General features: G+C 37.7%; 1 protein-coding gene across 2 annotated transcripts in view; it reads right to left on the bottom strand.

Moving 5' to 3' along the window:
* The window catches only part of LOC122565325, a 52091-nt gene that overhangs the window by 6897 nt on the left and 27765 nt on the right, over positions 1–17429 (bottom strand). For both annotated transcript variants that reach the window (XM_043721178.1, XM_043721179.1), the window contains exons 2-5: positions 9052–9149; positions 7857–7903; positions 3393–3540; positions 912–1055 (exon numbers count right to left, since the gene is read on the bottom strand). In XM_043721178.1, coding sequence (XP_043577113.1) covers positions 912–1055; positions 3393–3540; positions 7857–7903; positions 9052–9142 — 430 coding nt within the window. In that variant the 5' untranslated portion in view covers positions 9143–9149. The remainder of the gene's footprint in view (positions 1–911; positions 1056–3392; positions 3541–7856; positions 7904–9051; positions 9150–17429) is intronic.

Genomic DNA, 17429 nt, shown 5'->3' with positions numbered 1-17429 from the left:
CAGTTGAATTTCTCCAGCCTTTTCTGTTTTCGTTTCATTTAGACAGTATCTTATGTCGAGGTCTAAGTGCAACATTCAATCCATGGGAAAGCCATTTCCACCATTTCACCTATTATTTTCCCTTTAAAAAGATTAACCCTTCATGTGTGTTTTTATGATGTTATTAGGTCACAGGTTGAGCTGAATTAATTGAAGAGAAAGCTGGACATGCTTCTGGTCCATGTGGATGTCGCTACTTACAAAACAATAGGGGCAAAACTTTACAATTTGTTTTCAACATGTAATCACAGGAAAACCCTACCACCAAGTCAAGAAAGCCCATTAGATCACGTGCCAATCAGGCACATAAGTGCTCACTTTGTGGGCTTTTCAGCATGTCATGTCCTCAGGGAACAATGTCCTGCCTTACTTGATCAGTCAGAGACAGCAGGTGCTGTGGTCAGCAGTGTGCCCCTTTAGACAAGGAAGTTGCTGGCTTCACACCAGTCGACAAGGGACAGAACCATTTTCAGTGATGGGGGAAGCTTCCAGGAGATGGGGGGGGGAGTGGATTCAGGAGAGATGGAGGGAAAGGCAAGAGGTGTTTTCCATCACTACCTATACCCTGATCCTCCAAAAATGTGAAGGCTAGGTGGATTGGCCATGCTAAATTGTCCATACTGACTAGGGATGTACAGGCTATGTGGATTAGCCATGGGAATGTGAGGTTAAAGGATGGGTCTGGGTGGAATGCTCTTCAAAGAGTTGGTATGGGTTGAATGGTCTGTTTCCACACTGTAGGATTCTCTATATCATATATTGAACAACTTGTGTTTTTATATCACTACATCCATGACTGTGTAACCTGGAGTTTGAATTATTCTATCCACTCAGAAGCTTCAAAATTTAAAAAAATATCATGCAATGCTTACCTACAATCAACTGGACACCCATGCTGAACACCACAAATGCTGCAGCAATTATAATGCATCGATTTAAGGTGATTTGTGCCCAAGGGTCCTCTTCAGCAATCTGCTTTGCTTGAATTCTTTCAATAGCCTCTTTTTGCAACTTCACTGACAAAGGAAGGACAAAAATAAATGTTTACTTCCCTCCCTATTTTTGGTCACTGTGCTTTCTCATTGCTTCCTTTCATGAGGTAGTGGTAGTAGAAAGAAAATGAATCCTTAGAATCAGAGAAAAGAAATCTGCTCACAGCAAATAGTTTGTATAAAATACATGGAAAAAGTTAGATATATCCATGCAAGATCATAAGAAATTCAAAGCTCCAGAATTGACTTGGAACTTTCCCAGGTAGATTTTCTTTTTGGTTTGCAGTTAACATTGGGTTTGAAAAGTGGTCACACAATTTGTTATTTATGACACCCACTTAATTTTAAAGGCCTATTCAATTTCCTGACTATGCTTTGAACTGGCAAGGTAAGGACTCACCAGTTTATGGTTAATTATACTAAAATCCAACTTATTTATAATTGTTTTGCTACAGTTAAATTATACCCATTTATTGTAAAGAAAATTAAAACTTTGAAGCCTGATGTTCATAAATCACATCACGCAATCCCTATGTATTGAGAAATGGTGATAAAGCATTTAATTGTATATAAATAGTTTGCCAAAATTTCTGGTTGCAATTAAATGTTCAGATTCAATGGTTAATAGAAAATCTAGAATTAATTTCACATAAAGCAAATGACTGTTTTTGTACCATCAGGATTTTCTATTAAAAAGCATATTTCTTAATCATTAGATATTAAGGTAATTTCCCAGTGTCTACATTGATACAGTGCTCACCAAAAGAGAAAATGCTTACATTGATACAGTGCTCACCAAAAGAGAAAATGCTGGGAAATCTCAGCAAGTCTGGCAGCATCTGTAAGGAGAGAAAAGAGCTGATGTTTTGAGTCTAACTGGCCCTTTGACAAAGCACCCTTTCTAACTGACTCTTTCTCTTTTGGTTTCAGATTCCAGTATCCGCTGTAATTTGCTTTTATTGGTACAGTGCTCAATCATATCACTGCAGTGATGATATTGGTATTTCTTCATGGAAATGAATTTAATGTTTTTGCAATAAGACTTGTAGCAGCCTTTTGTGATATCTATGAACCTGTTTTTTCTATTTCCTTTCCTGTTTTAATGGGAATTTAAGAGTGCCAATTTGTCTTGTGCTTCTTAGAGGAAGAAGAGAAAAGACTGTACAGCAAAATAAGCTGTTGCATCAAACTGAATCTGTGCTCACCTATCAGTATTCTACCAATACATACATACGCAGCTATGCAGTTACTCAGAACTGATTAGATGGGACTTGAGATCATTGTACTGGCATCCACTGCAAACCCACTTCCAGCCAACATATACCATTGGGGTGGTAATGTCAGAGGAGCAATGTTCAGTTAAATGCTTAAATCCACTTCCTTTGCCTCAGTTCTGGTTGTGATTTCAAGATTGAGTTCAGTTGAGAAGAAATTATGTTATAGTTCTCAAATGGAAGTTGTAGTCATGTGTTGCTGAACTATGAGATGAGATCACGAGCCTGAAAGTTCCCAGTCATGTTATGATTTTAGAGTATACACTGTTCACTTTGTTATTTTTTTAAATTTAAACCACTGTAAGTGCAGCTGTTCAAAATCAGTCTACATCATTAAGTTTGTAGGGCATTTATATTAAAGGTCTAACAATTAAGAATTTGTGACTGAATATTTGAAAATTCTATTGGAAGCACTTCATAGAAAATTTTACATGTAGCTCTAAAAGTGTATGATACAAAGAATTTCCAGCTGGCAAACAACTACATATTTAAATATTAAAGATGTCAGTGAGTAAGCTACTGTTAAACAGTTTCAAATATCAAAAGTAAGATTTATGTAAATAAGTTAATTTAGAAGTTTTTTTCCTCTGGCCAATACATATTCTATATAATATAATTATTACTATTGTTTTAATCTGCATGCGTTATTTGATGTAAATATGGCTACTCTGTCAGTAAAACCATCATATAGTGGGGATTTCATCAGAGCCCCTTCTAGTGCCATTGTTGCTACCTGAGTAGTTTGCACAGTGCGCATCATTGAGAAGGATAAAGATTGCTGCGTGGACTGTGCAGGCAGTGGTCTTTAATGCAGCCTTCCTTGATAAATCAATTGACTCTTTTTAGAGACTATTGTATGAAATGATTACTCTCCAAAAAGGTCTTGCTCTTCCTGATCATCAAAGAATCGTTTTCATTAAAAGAGAGCATAACAATTTCAATCAGGTCCTAATTGGCACAGTTCAGAAAATTTACAACTTGGAGTTCAACTTGTACTTAAACTTAGCATATAACAATTTTTTTAATGTAATATTCTTTCCCTTCTGTTTTTAACAGTGAATCATAAGGTGGTCTTTCTTTGCATTACCTTCCTCTGGCTTCTTACTGCTCAGTTTTCTATCCTTTTGTGCTTCAGTACTTGATTTTTGTCTGGCCATTTGTCTATCATGTGCACCCTTATATTTTTCTGCCTTTACTTCCTCAATTTGTAACTCATCTTCTTCCTTTTCTGTGTCCTGCAAAAAAGTACATAATTGCATCATAAAACCTTGTTGGGCAAGGCCAAAAGAAGAATTTCTTATGAGCACAAATATCTTATTCCATGTTAGCATTATCCATTAGTACTAGCATGATATAGAGAGAAAGTAGATGAGCGACTTGATTACTAGATATCAATCTTGGCTCAATGCTATAACTCCTATCTTGGAGGAAGAAAATTGCAGCTTCGAATGTCACTCTAGAGGCTTGAACATATAATCTGAAGAACTGGTCTCCATCAACCTTGGATATATTCAATATCCACGGGTCCTTGGGGTAGAGAACTTAAAAGATTCACCACCTTCTGACAGAAAGTACTTCCCTTCATCGCCATCTTAAATGGGCAATCCCTTATTCTGAAACTTTGTCTACCAGTCCTCGACTCTTCCTTCTCAGGGTCTATCCTATCAAGAATTTTATATATTTCGAAAAGGTCACCTTTCATTCTCATTAATTAGCATAGGCATAACTAACTGATACTTCATCATTTTGACAGCTCAATCATCCCTGTAATCAACTAAGTAAAACTTCTTTGAACTGCCTTAAATGCAAGTATCCCTCCTTAATTAAAAAGACTAGTGCTAAATGCAGTACAAGTGTGTGATTTTACTAACATATGTAAAGTTGTAACAAGACTTCCCAACTTTTATACTGCATCCCATTTGCCATTGTAATGGACAAGGAGGAGTCAGAACTGTAACTCTACCCTAATTCTTCATAACCTTTTGAAAAGGAAGATGTCATTATTTGTTAAGCCCTGAGCATGTGATCAATTTTTAACCAACAGCAAGCTTTCTTGGGTTTAAATAAAGAAGATTACTTGTTCACACATTTACCATGAAAATGTAATGCTATGTCATTCACTCATATATGGGCACAAACACTTGAGAAAAATACAGCTCAAGAGAATAATGCACTTTTACAAGTTATAAACAAACGAATTACTCTTAATTCATATGTTTGGTTCATCTTAGTAAAAACATGCATTGCAGATATGGTAAAGGGGCTTATCATTTCAAATGATAATTTTGCTGTTTTTCAAAGACTAACTGGATCCTCCAGCATCCCTGTCCCAGTTCTGGAGTAATAGGATTCATTATTTGTAGCCAGTTTTAGTTAGATGATTAATACTGACTAATACATTCCTGATGAAGGGTTCCTGCCCGAAATGTCGATTTTCCTGCTCTTTGGGTGCTGCCTGACCTGCTGTGCTTTTCCAGCACCACTCTAACCTTGACTCTAATCTCCAGCATCTGCAGTCCTCACTTTTGCCTAATACATTTGTTAAGCATGATTGCACTTCCTGAAAATTAATCTGCCTGAAAATATTATGATTTTCTAAATGCGTTGTTACCACTTTCATAATAATTTACTTGATACATCTCGAACATCCATTCTCAAATCACGCATTATTCTAAATTTGGAGGCTAGTTCTAGAAAATAAAGAATGGATGATGGCATTCACACCTATTTATAGTGAACAGGTTTCTGCAGCTCTCTTAACTGAGTCTGAAAGTACATTGATTCTGAGTTTAGGGTAAGTCCATAAATAATTACAAGTGTAAATTTCACAAATAAACCTTCTCTTGATATGTAAATTTAAGGGGGAACCCATCCATAGCAAATTAATTAGGTCTTTCTGGAAACCTGAGCCAGTCTATGCAGAAATAGGTTTTGAGACTTTTTTTTTAAGAAGACAAGTCCAGCTAATTCTACACCAAATACAGCCCATTTTTAGAGTTACGAATCTGACAACAAAGTTTGGACATGACATCTAAAGGCGAGTGTTCTATTTGCCTTCTTAGTTACTCGCTCTTAAGCCATGCTAAAGTTGTGTGTCTCATATTTGAGGGTATCAGATTCCTCTCTACTGCAGCAAACTGCAATTACTATTTAAGTCATATTTTCTTGTCTATTTTTCCTACCACTATGGATGATGTCACATATTCCACACTGTACTTACACTATCACTACTCATTCATTTAACTTCCTCACAACTTATTTTTCCACCTGTCTTTGTATCATCAACAAATATGGCTTCAATGCACTTGATTCCTCCAACCAAGTCATTAGTATTGATTGCAAATAGCTGAGGCCCCAGTGCTTATCCCTGTGGCATTCCATAATTACAGTTTGCCAACATATAATACATTTGCCAAGCATGAATGCTCTTTCTGAAAATTAAGCTGCTTGATTATTTTCTTAATAATTTACTTGATGTATCTCTAACATCCATTCTCAAATCATGCTGTCCTGGACAAGATATTAAGAAACACTTTATACCAATATATATTTTCTTACTGATTCTTTTAGGAGATTCAGTATCACTGACAAGTCCAGCTTTAGCTGCCCTTTTCTAATTGCCCTTGAACTAAGTGGCCTGCTAGGCAATTTCAGAGAGTAAAAACAATGACTGCAGATGCTGGAAACCAGATTCTGGATTAGTGGTGCTGGAAGAGCACAGCAGTTCAGGCAGCATCCGAGGAGCAGTAAAAAAGGGCTTTTGCTTGAAACATCGATTTTACTGCTCCTCGGATGCTGCCTGAACTGCTGTGCTCTTCCAGCACCACTAATCCAGAATTTCAGAGGGTAATTAACAGTTAACCACATTGCTGTGGACCTGGAGTGAAAACGATAGCAGATTTCCTTCCTAAAAGGGATATTAGCAAGCTAGATACTTTAAAATGATGATTAATGATAGATTCATGGTTAGCATTACTTCCATTACTTAAACTGGATTACAATTCCAGATTTTTGAATTAAATGAACTTAAATGCTACCATCTGCTGTAGGAGTTGAATCCACATCTAGCGAGCATTAGCATGCAACTTTTGATAACTAGTTCCACAACATTACATCACTATCTCCCATATATTCTGTGTAAAACTGGTTTGTTACATTATTGCGGAAGATTTGGACAACAGACCTGTGACTTCCATTATATTTCATTATATTTACAGCATGACAACACGCTGTTGGATCAAACAAGTCAACGCCATTATTTATGCTTCACAGCTGGCCCTTCCTATCCTTCGTCATCAATCTTCCTTCGTATACCTTTATCCTTCATATGATTATGTACTTTCCTCATAATTGCATCTATGCTGGTCACTTTAGCTTAGGGGCTTCCTTAAGTTTGATTCAGGGCCCCAAATGGTTCAGAGCTGAACTTTAGGAATTACAGATTCTGAGGGAACAATTGCCATCTAGGACCATCCCCTCACCTCAGAGTGCTTTCAAAGGCCTTACCCCTTCACCTTCCTTATTTTCAATTTTCACCCAGGAGTCACAACCATTTTCAACCTTCTCAACAGGATTACACTTGGAAAACATTGGAAAGCACTGTTTTAACTACTCTTTGTAGTAGCTAATTTCACATTTTAGCCTCTCAGGACAATGCTGTGCTTGCCTTTCTTAGTTGATCTATTAGTAATATTGATGACTCTTAGTTCTAGCCTCTCTCACAAGGGGTAACATTTTTTCTATGTTTACCATTTCAAACTCTTCAATAATCATAAAGACCTTCATCAGTCATGTCACAGGTTTCTTGTTTCCAAAAGAAGTTTTCTCCCACCTATTTATTCAATATTTCCTGATAGGTATGACTTTTCAGTTTCTGTATCTTCCCAGTATTTTTAAAACTGTCCAGTATTCTGCATCCATTCTATAATATGAAAACCAGAACTGTTAACAACATTCTAATTGTTCTCTAAACAAATTTCTGCACATATTTAATTTAACCTCTCTGCTATACTATTCCATTCTTCTCAAAAATTTTCTGAGTGCTTTACTTGTTATTTTTTAAATGTCCTTATTAATCTAGCTGTCACTTAATCTAGTGATTTGCTGTGGACAGGGTTTATGATCAGGAAGTTCTGAACTCTAGGATCCTTTTCAAATAGATTCCTCATCTGAAATCCAGATTGAGAAACTGATCTGGCCAACCTTAGGGCAGGTAACTGTCCAGAAGAGGCCACTACCCAGAGATGGCTATGTTTTATAGTTGTTGAGGATAAGAATTGTAAGGGTGAAATGGTGGGAATAATTGGGTGGCACTGATCATGTGGTGGGAAAAGGGAGATTGAGGGAACTGGGGGAGATTGAAAGGTTTTAGTGATTATGGCGTCATGGGAAATCCTGGGGGTCAGTGATGATGGGTTGAGAAGAAATTATATGATAAGTTCTATTCATGAACAAATATCTAATGTGCATCTTCAAAACTATTTCTATCATGTTATCAGTGTCATAATTCAGTATTAAATAACATTCTTAAATACAAACAATGAGCACTTACGTCTGATTTTTCACTGATCTTTTTACTTTTCTTCAATATAGGAACATCTGTAGTGAAAGAATCAAACGTTAGACAATTCCAAGATAGCTCACTGCTGATCCTATCCTTTGTGAGAATCTACACTTCATTGCAATTGTTACAATTATGTGGACAAAAAAAATGGAAAAGTACAAAAATAAATGAATGTGAGAAAAAGATTACAATGATCTAATTATTAACTGACAACTTTGTGACAAAATGGAAAGGCAACAGAACTTGAGGTGGGAATCTATAAAAGATCAAAATAAAGAGTTATCATGTGTTAATAGTTCTTCCATTGGCACAAACATTTATTTATTAACCTCTCTTCTTACTGTCATATTTTGTATCTTCATAAATTTCCGTGTCCACATTTATAATAAAATCTACTTGTTGACTTGTTATTCAGTACTGTAATTGCAATCATTTGCCAGCAGTGGCAGTATGATGTTTCAGTTTTGTAAGTACCAGTTTGCATCGTAGAGAAGCATCATTGCCATCCAATTCTATTTCCCAGCCTCCTAAATTCTCTCATTTTCATACTCAATACCAAATATTGTCAAATCAAATGTTATAAAAAACAAGTTGGAGTTGCATTTGTGCCCCTATTTCAATAGTTCTCTAATTCTTCTTCATCTGAAGACTGTAACATCACTGGTAAATGCCATGATAGTTTGATTAGTAAATTGAAGTGATAAGTAAATATGGAAGAATATTGAATGAGGGCAACGAGGAGTGTGAATATGAGCATACAAAATAAGAAAATGCTATGGTGAAGCACACTAACGCAGCAACAAATGGAACAACATGGCTTCACACGTATAATTACTCACAAAAGTTCTCAAACTGAACTACCTCAACAGTGGGAGAGGGGAAAGCAAAGGAAGATTTTTTATTGGAAGGGAATCATTGGTAGTAAATTATCCCCAGCAATCGCCCTCGCATCCCATTGCATATTTGAATTGAGATTAGCGCTGATACAAATATAGTCTGTTGTGAAAGAGAAAGTAATGTTGGAGAAAACAGATGAAACTAACAGAATAATATGTCTTCCAAACACTGCCACAATAAACTTATACCTGGTCATGCTTCTAAATTAACTCAAAGTTAAAAAGCAGAACCCTTTTTAGGCTGTTGTTGTAAAATGTGATATTACAATGTTTTGACTTTCATACACCTTGATTTAGCAGGGGCTTTTCTTGAGGTACTATTTCTTGTATTGCATCCGCGAGATCTTCCTCGACTGATTTGAAAATGTCTTCCTCCATGTTAGATCTTTAAAAAGATTAAAAGAAATTGCTTAATTTTGTTGTAATCTCTGTTGAGGATTATTTTACAGCATTTCATGAAAAAAGACACAGATCATGAGAGAATGTTATTATCACAGAAACATGTTTTATTTCATGTTTTTAAAATATACACACTTAAAATACAGATTACTATGTCACCATAGCCCTAAAATCACAGCAGCAACAAAACAGATTTTGATTAAAAAGATCCCTTTGATCTGGTTGGCTGAGGAGCAATTGTGCAAACGTACTGCTTAACATGAATTGACAGAGCCAACTCCGCTCAATGACATGCCTAGTGTATAACTACAACACATTCCAGAGGGAAATATACAAATGTACACATCTAGGGGAACTAGCACCTTGCCTCCAACACATACTGATTGTTACCATCTCTACTTATTTCAAGGAAACTGACTGTAACATGACAATAGCCTCATTGCAGAAAGTCAAACGGCCAGTTTTAATGTTCCTACTGGGTGAACTGGAATTCTTATAGTTTATGTACAAGATCTCTTAAATATCTGTGAAAGAGACAAAATCAGTTATCTCCTCGTAAGGATCTGATGCTTGTCAGAGATTGTTAAATAAAAAAGCCCTATTAAAAGGATCAATTAACTGATTCTAGTTGGTTTGCTATTTTGGTAGATTGTTGCATTTATTTGTTTCTGTATTCTACTTCACCTGTAAACAAATTTGAATACTTTAATTTTAGCCTGTATTCCAAATGATGGAGGATGAGTTAGACATTTTATGTGTTCTCCAGTTAGTGATATGCACTTTCGAGGGACTAACTGTTAAACATGGACATGCTAACCCACTCATTGGGAAATGAAGATTTAGGTTCTGGTTCATAGAGTATTTGATCTGTCCATAGGAACTGTCATCAAACTATGAACAGAAGAGTAAGCGTTGGAGGAAGTCTGTGTATTGATAATACTGAATTTTGATGTTTACATTTTGCAAATGTTTTGGTAATCTTGTTAAATCAGAATCATTTTAGTAGAAATTTGGCACTGTTGCTGTCATAAAAGAAAGGCTTACATTATATATGGCCCTTTACATGACTACTGGATGATCAAAGCATTTTACAACTAATAAAGTAATTTTCAGTCACTTGTACAATGTACGAAATATGGCAGCTAATTTGTGGATGGCAAGTTCCCACAAACAACAATGTGATAAGGACTAGACTTTTTTTGTGATTTGATTGAGGGATAAATATTGGCCAGAGCACTCCTTGAAATAATGCCTTGGGACCTTTTATATCCACCTGAGAGAAGACGCAGAACATTAGTTTAATGTTTGATCCAAAAGGCACCATCTCTGACAGGACACCATTCACTCACTAGTTTGTTACAGGTCATGTCCTACAGAGGGAATTGAAACCAGAGCCTTCTATTATGGAGCTGAAGATGTTTCTATCTGAGCCACAGTTAGCACACAATGGGACTCTTGTTGAAAATTCCATTGTTTTTCAGGTGTTGTTCATGAACATAACTAGAAACAGACAGGGAAGTAAAATTTAAATCAATATTTCAAGAACAGAAAGGCCCAGCAAAACTCACATTGACATGGAGTCATTGACATACAACACAGAAACAGACCTTTTGGTCGAAATCGTCTGCACCGACCAGACACCCCAATCTGACCTCGTCCCATTTGCCAGCAGTTGGCCATATCCCTCTAAACACTTCCTATCCATATACCCATCACGATGCCGTTTAAATGTGTAATTGTGCCCACCTCCACAACTTCCTTTGGCAGCTCATTCCATACATGCATCACCCTCTGTATGAAAAATTTACCCCTTAGACCCTTATTAAATCTTTCCCCTCTCATCTGAAACCTATACCCTCTAGTTTTGGATTCCCTCACCCTCAGAAAAAGACTTTGGCTATTCACCCTATTCATGCCCCTCATGATTTTATAAACCGCTATAAGGTCACCCCTCAACCTCTGACGTTCCAGGGAAAAAAGCCCAGCCTATTCAGCCTGTCTCTATAACTCAAACCCTCCAGAGCCAGCAACATTCTTGTAAATCTTTTCTGTACCCTCTCAAGTTTCACAACATCCTTCCAATAGAAGGGTAAGCAGAATTGCATGCAATCTACTAAATGTGGCCTCACCAATGTCCTCTACAGCTACAGCATGATGTCTGAACTCCTAGAAACACATTAGTATTTGATGGGAAATGTTATGGTGTGGTATGACAATATAACATCTGTTGATTTTGATAACATGACTAACTTTCAGAGAGATCATTATTTCCTTTACCATAACTTTAGAATGTAAAAACTGCAGTCCGATGGTAACTATAAGGGAAAAAAGAAATATAAACCTTTATAATTAAGATTCAAACATGCAGACGCCTATCTTTCTTGCAAGACTGTATTGAAATTCCCGTAATTCAGTTCAGTTTATCTTAGAATAGCAATCAGTTCAAGACTCTGTGATAATGATAGTGCATTTCCTTTCTTAGCTTCGCTGCAGTGTTTGATTAAACTGATCATGCCATTCTTCACCATCAGCTATTTGTTTTGCTGTTCAGGCCTGCAAATTTGCCCTTGGGTGGTTCAACTCACCTGTCTGAACAAAATCAACATATCTTTAGCTACACTTCCCTTCCTTCCCCAACATTGTTTCCTTTGGATTTTCCCAAGGAACTATTTTTGGACACTTCCTTTGCCTTATCAAACATCGTTATTGCATACAGATCTGGTCACCACACTATCAGAAAGATGTTGCTGGTATGGAGAATTTAGTATGAAGAAAGGTTGGATAGACTGGGTTTATTTTCACTGGAACACAAGAGGTTGAGGGACGATCTGAAAGAAGTTTATAAGATTATAGAGTCATAGAGATGTACAGCATGGAAACAGATCCTTCAGTCCAACCAGTCTATGCCGACCAGATATTCCAACCCAATCTAGTCCCACCTGCCAGCACCCGGCCCATATCCCTCCAAACCCTTCCCATTCATATACCCATCCAAATGCCTCTTAAATGTTGCAATTGTACCAGCCTCCACCACATCCTCTGGCAACTCATTCCATACACGTACTACCCTCTGTGTAAAAAAGTTGCCCTTTACTTCACTTTTATATCTTTCCCCTCTCACCCTAAACCTATGCCCTCTAGTTCTGGACTCCCCGACCCCAGGGAAAAGACTTTCTCTATTTATCCTATCCATGCCCCTCTTGATTTTATAAACCTCTATAAGGTCACCCCTCAGCCTCCAAAGCTCCAGGGAAAACAGCCCCAGCCTGTTCAGCCTCTCTCTATAGTTCAAATCCTCCAACCCTGGCAACATCCTTGTAAATCTTTTCTGAACCCTTTCAAGTTTCACAACATCTTTCCAATAGGAAGGAGACAAGAATTGCACGCAATATTCCAACAGTGGCCTAACCAGTATCCTATACAGCTGCAACATGACCTCCCAACTCCTGAACTCGATACTCTGACTAATCAAAGAAAGCATACTAAACGCCTTCTTCACTATCCTAATTGAATGGCATGGATAGAATGGAAAGTATGAGGCTACTTCCCTGGGTGGTGGGCTCAATTACTAGGGGATACAGGTTCAAGGTGTAGGGGTGGTGGGAGGGGGTGGGGGGGGGGGGGGGAGGAAGTTTAAAAGAAATACATAAGGCAAGTTTTTCACACAAAGAGTGGTGAGTGCTTGGAATGCACTGCCAGAGGAAGTGGTGGAAGCAGACACAATAGCAGCATTCAAGAAGCACCTGGATGAATACATAAATAGCAAGGTAATAGAGGGATATGGATCCTGTGAGTGAAGACAGTTTTAATATGGAAAAGGAAAATGTATTGGTGCAGTTTTAGAGGGCCTAAGGGCCTGTTCCTGTGCTGCATTGTTCTTTGTTCTTAACTGCCATTAATAGATCAATATGCACATCTACACTGATGATATTCATGTCCATCTATTCAACACATATTCTGATTCCATAACCACTTCCATGATATTAGACCAGATAAACATTAAATCTTAGTTAAGTTGTAACTTCCTTTAGCTGAACATCAGGAAGACTGAACCATTTCCAATTGTTGCTAGAAATTTTGCTATTTTATAATTTTATCTCTTTTTAGACATCTTTCTTACTTTTTTTGACACAGCATTTGTTTGTTAGTTATCTTTTATAAAGCATCATAGGATTCATTGCATTTTGAAGATGCTTTATAAAGATTTTGCAATTGTTAGTATTTGACTATCTTGTTTCATAAACTTTGGAAGAAAAATGGGCATAATTCATTTTTACTGTCAGATTTATCATATACTTTAACTTGAATGGTAGCAACCATTTCATGCCTCCCATCTTCATGTGCAAACCGAGATAGTTGGCATCGATGGGACATTCAATCATTGTTAGCATCATAGCAGTGTCCAATTCTGCATATATACAACAGAAAGTAGTCAAGAAGTGGAAGCTGAACTGAATGTGTCCTGTAGAACCCAAGAATTCTGAGACCCAATGAAAAGATCCCACCATAACCCAAACCGGTACAGCAGATTAGGGATCAAAGCTGGACCTTTCTATTCAGTCTGACCCCAACCAAAATACCTCCTAAACCAATTAATTGGAAAGACAACGGAGTTGCATGTGAAGTAGAACCAACCACTACCACTTCATGGTTGGGGTGCAGTGTTGCCACCAATCTTCCTCTCTTCTCATTTAACCTTGAAACTAACAAATAGGTTAAACAGCCCCTGATGTAACAAAAATACAAAGTAATGATTAACAGAAACCCAGCCTTCCTTTATATACTGGATCTATCAACCTGGTTGATTAATAGCAACAGATATTGAAAACTTGTGAGTCTTATCAAGAAGAGGAATTTGTCTTAACAAGATGTAATTTATTGCATAGGAACAATAGGTACAAGTTACATTTGCAAATTAGACATAATGACTAAAACTGTTATATTGTCCATTATACAGGGTATTATATGCATGGAAATAACATTACTCCCAAGTTATCCCACCCAAACACATAGCACACTGACTTGGATATTTATCACCATTCCTTCAATATCATTGGGTCAAAAATGCTAGAAATGCCTTCCTTTAAATATTATTGAAGAGAGGCCTTTACCATAGGGCTCAAAAATAAGGCTCACTGCCATCTTGTCAAGTACAAGAGATGGGCAAAAAATGCTGCCATGAATTAACAATAACAATAATAATTGCTCCACTGAAAGGGGTTTCCCAGAGATCTGCATCATAGAGTATAACTTCATTAATACACAGAGATAAAGAAAATTGCTTAATTACATTGTCTTTGAAATAAATTTAATAACTGTAACTTTCAGATAAATTCACCCTTTGGATTTGAAGGATGTGAGATTTAACATCATCTGATACACTAGATTATAAAAAAAAGTCACATTCATCACTTCCTCTTTTAAGACCATATGAACCTAACGCCTAAGGTATTTCTAACAGTTAACAGTTAAAGTTCTACATATTTTATTTTTTTTTCATATTTCTAGGACTTCAGCAAAGTAACCCAAGAATTCTGAGACCCAATTAAATATCGCACCATTACCCAGACCAGTGCAGCAGATTAGGGATCAAAACTGGACCCTTCTAGTCAGTTTGACCCCAACCAAAATACCTCCTAAGCCAATTAATTCCTGAAAGGAAGCTGTTAACCATGGATGTAGAGAAGCATCTTTTCTCTGCCATGTACAGACATTGTTGTGGTGGGTTAACTCAGCCAGCTGGTTTGTGCTGCAGAATGACAGCAACTTTGTTTCAATTTCCACTCTGGCTGAGGTTATGATGAAGGACTCTCTTCTCAAATTCTCCCCTTGTCTGAGGCCTGGTTACCCTCAAGTTCAACCACCACTGGTCATCTTATTCACTAATGAGAGTGCAGCCATATGGTCTGGTAAGACGATTTTGCCTTATGGTTAATGTATTTCTTTCTAAAAGATTATAAATTGCACCTATCAACGTTTCATTTAAAGAGATTGGGTCTAAATTTAAGGCTTCTCATTTGTTCTAAATTGTTCTTGTATTCAGATGCCTTTCTATTCTTTTTTGTTGTAGAAATATTTGGCACTCTAAAGGTTACAATCTTAAATCTCCTTTAACTCTAATGGCCCACTTGTCACAATGTAGCTTGAACAGTTGCATCTAGGGTTACTTGGGGTCAAAATTATGTATTAATGTCACTTTGTTCATCATTAGATACCTCAATTCTTTCAAGTTGACAACTTGGAACTTGTGGCCATTTCAAAGACTGTTTCAAGGTTACCCTGACAAAGAACTGAAATACTAATGAGAAAGGAAGGCTTCAAACTCTGGCTACATCAAATCAGCTAGAACGTGTTAGTATGTAAAGTACTTTCCAATATGGTAAACCAACTGGTTAAGAGATTTGGTTTTGGCAGTGGTGATATTGTGGGTATATGAGTTAATACATACCATATGGTCAGCTCATATGAGCAGGGTCTAATCCTTGTTGTACATCAATGAATTTAGATTTCAAGTCCAGCTTGGTTAGTGAGTGGTGGACAATTGAACCAAAGCAATTCAATTAACATCTTAAAGTCATGTATTCTGTCCATATTTTTATTTTATCACTTTAAATTCCAATGTGCATATTTGTAAGGGAAATACAAACTCATTATGTTGTAACTAAATCCTACTATTAATGACGATCGTACAGGTTGGACAATTGGTACAGCACAAGAGGTTTACACGGTCTGTATATGGGAACATTAACTTGGTAAAGTTGATAAAAGCATTTTTGAGTATACTGATGTGAATCTCTTGTGGAGTTAAACATAGTGAGTTAGTGAATATGGTTGCCCTCTACACATACCTGTCTTTGCTCTTTTTTTTTGTCTTTCCTTCTCTGGTTCTGTCTTGCTCTTATTTGCTGCTTCTATTTCCTTAATTCTTTTTAGCTTTCTGCTCTATTTACTTTTGTACTTTCCTTTCAGGGTGGATTTAATGGATAGTATCACTTGGTGTACTAAGAGCAGGGGGCCATTAATAGCTGCACCTTTATCATGGAAATTACAGGGAAATGATGGTCCTAAGCACAGCAATGCCCTATTCATTCCAGCAATCAAACATGCTCCCAAATCCCTCACCATCCTTAACCTTTTTACCATCATACTCCTTCCTATCACAGTCTCACCAAAACCTACGCTTGATCATCTTTAACTGATTTACTCAACCATAGTCTTTCCACTCCTTCATTCTGCTATCATTCATCCTACTCTTGCAACTCTATGCACCTCACCTCAGTAAAACGTTGACAGTTATCCTTCAGCTTTCCTGCATACAATTCAGAAACATTTTGTACAAAAACTGCTAGAATTAAAGATAAAGAAGATGTCCAGCACTGGCTGCTACTGATGTAGTAGGGAGATTGTTCAACATGCACAATCAAACTCATTTCATGTCAAAGCTCTGAGGAAAAGCATTGTTTGATAAGTTTGTTTGTAGTGAAGGTAAACAGGAAATTTGTCTGGGTAAAAACAATGACTGCAGATGCTGGAAACCAGATTCTGGATCAGTGGTGCTGGAAGAGCACAGCAATTCAGGCAGCATCCGAGGACAGGCAAAATCGACGTTTCGGGCAAAAGCCCTTCATCAGGAATAAAGGCAGAGTGATCCAGAATCCAATTCCCGCAGTGTTGGGTGATTGAGCAGACTGATTCCCGCAGCGTTGGGTTTTGAAAAGGCTGATTCCCACAATGTAGGGATGAGTGAACAGACTGATTTCCGCAGTGTTGGGGGAGTGAGCAGGCAGATGTCCGCAGTGTTTTCGGAGTGAGTAGGCAGATTCCCGCAGTGTTGGGGAGTGAGCAGGCAGATTCCCGCATGATTGGGGGAGTGAGTAGGCTGATTCCCGCAGCGTTGGAGGAGTGAGCAGGCTGATTCTTGCAGAGTTGGGGGACTGAGCACGGTGATTCCCGCAGTGTAAGGGGAGTGAGCAGACAGAGACCCGCAGTTTGGGTGAGTGAGCACACAGATTCCCTCAGTGTTGGGAGGGGGAGCAGGCTGATTCCCGCACTGTTGGTAGGGGGGGCAGGCTGATTCCCGCAGTGTTGGGATGTGAGCAGACTGATTCCGCAGTGTTGGTGGAGTGTGCAGACTGATTCCCATAGGTTTGGGGGAGTGAGTAGATTAATCCCTGCAGAATTGGGGGAGTGAGCAGACTGATTTCTGCAGTGCTGGGGCAGTGAGAGGACTGATTCCGGCAGTGTTGGGGGAGTGAGCAGACTGATT

The sequence above is a fragment of the Chiloscyllium plagiosum genome, chromosome 31, assembly GCF_004010195.1.
Source record: "Chiloscyllium plagiosum isolate BGI_BamShark_2017 chromosome 31, ASM401019v2, whole genome shotgun sequence".
Lineage (NCBI taxonomy): Eukaryota > Metazoa > Chordata > Chondrichthyes > Orectolobiformes > Hemiscylliidae > Chiloscyllium > Chiloscyllium plagiosum.
Note: the sequence above shows the minus strand (reverse complement) of the source record. Positions and strands in the feature narration are given on the sequence as shown.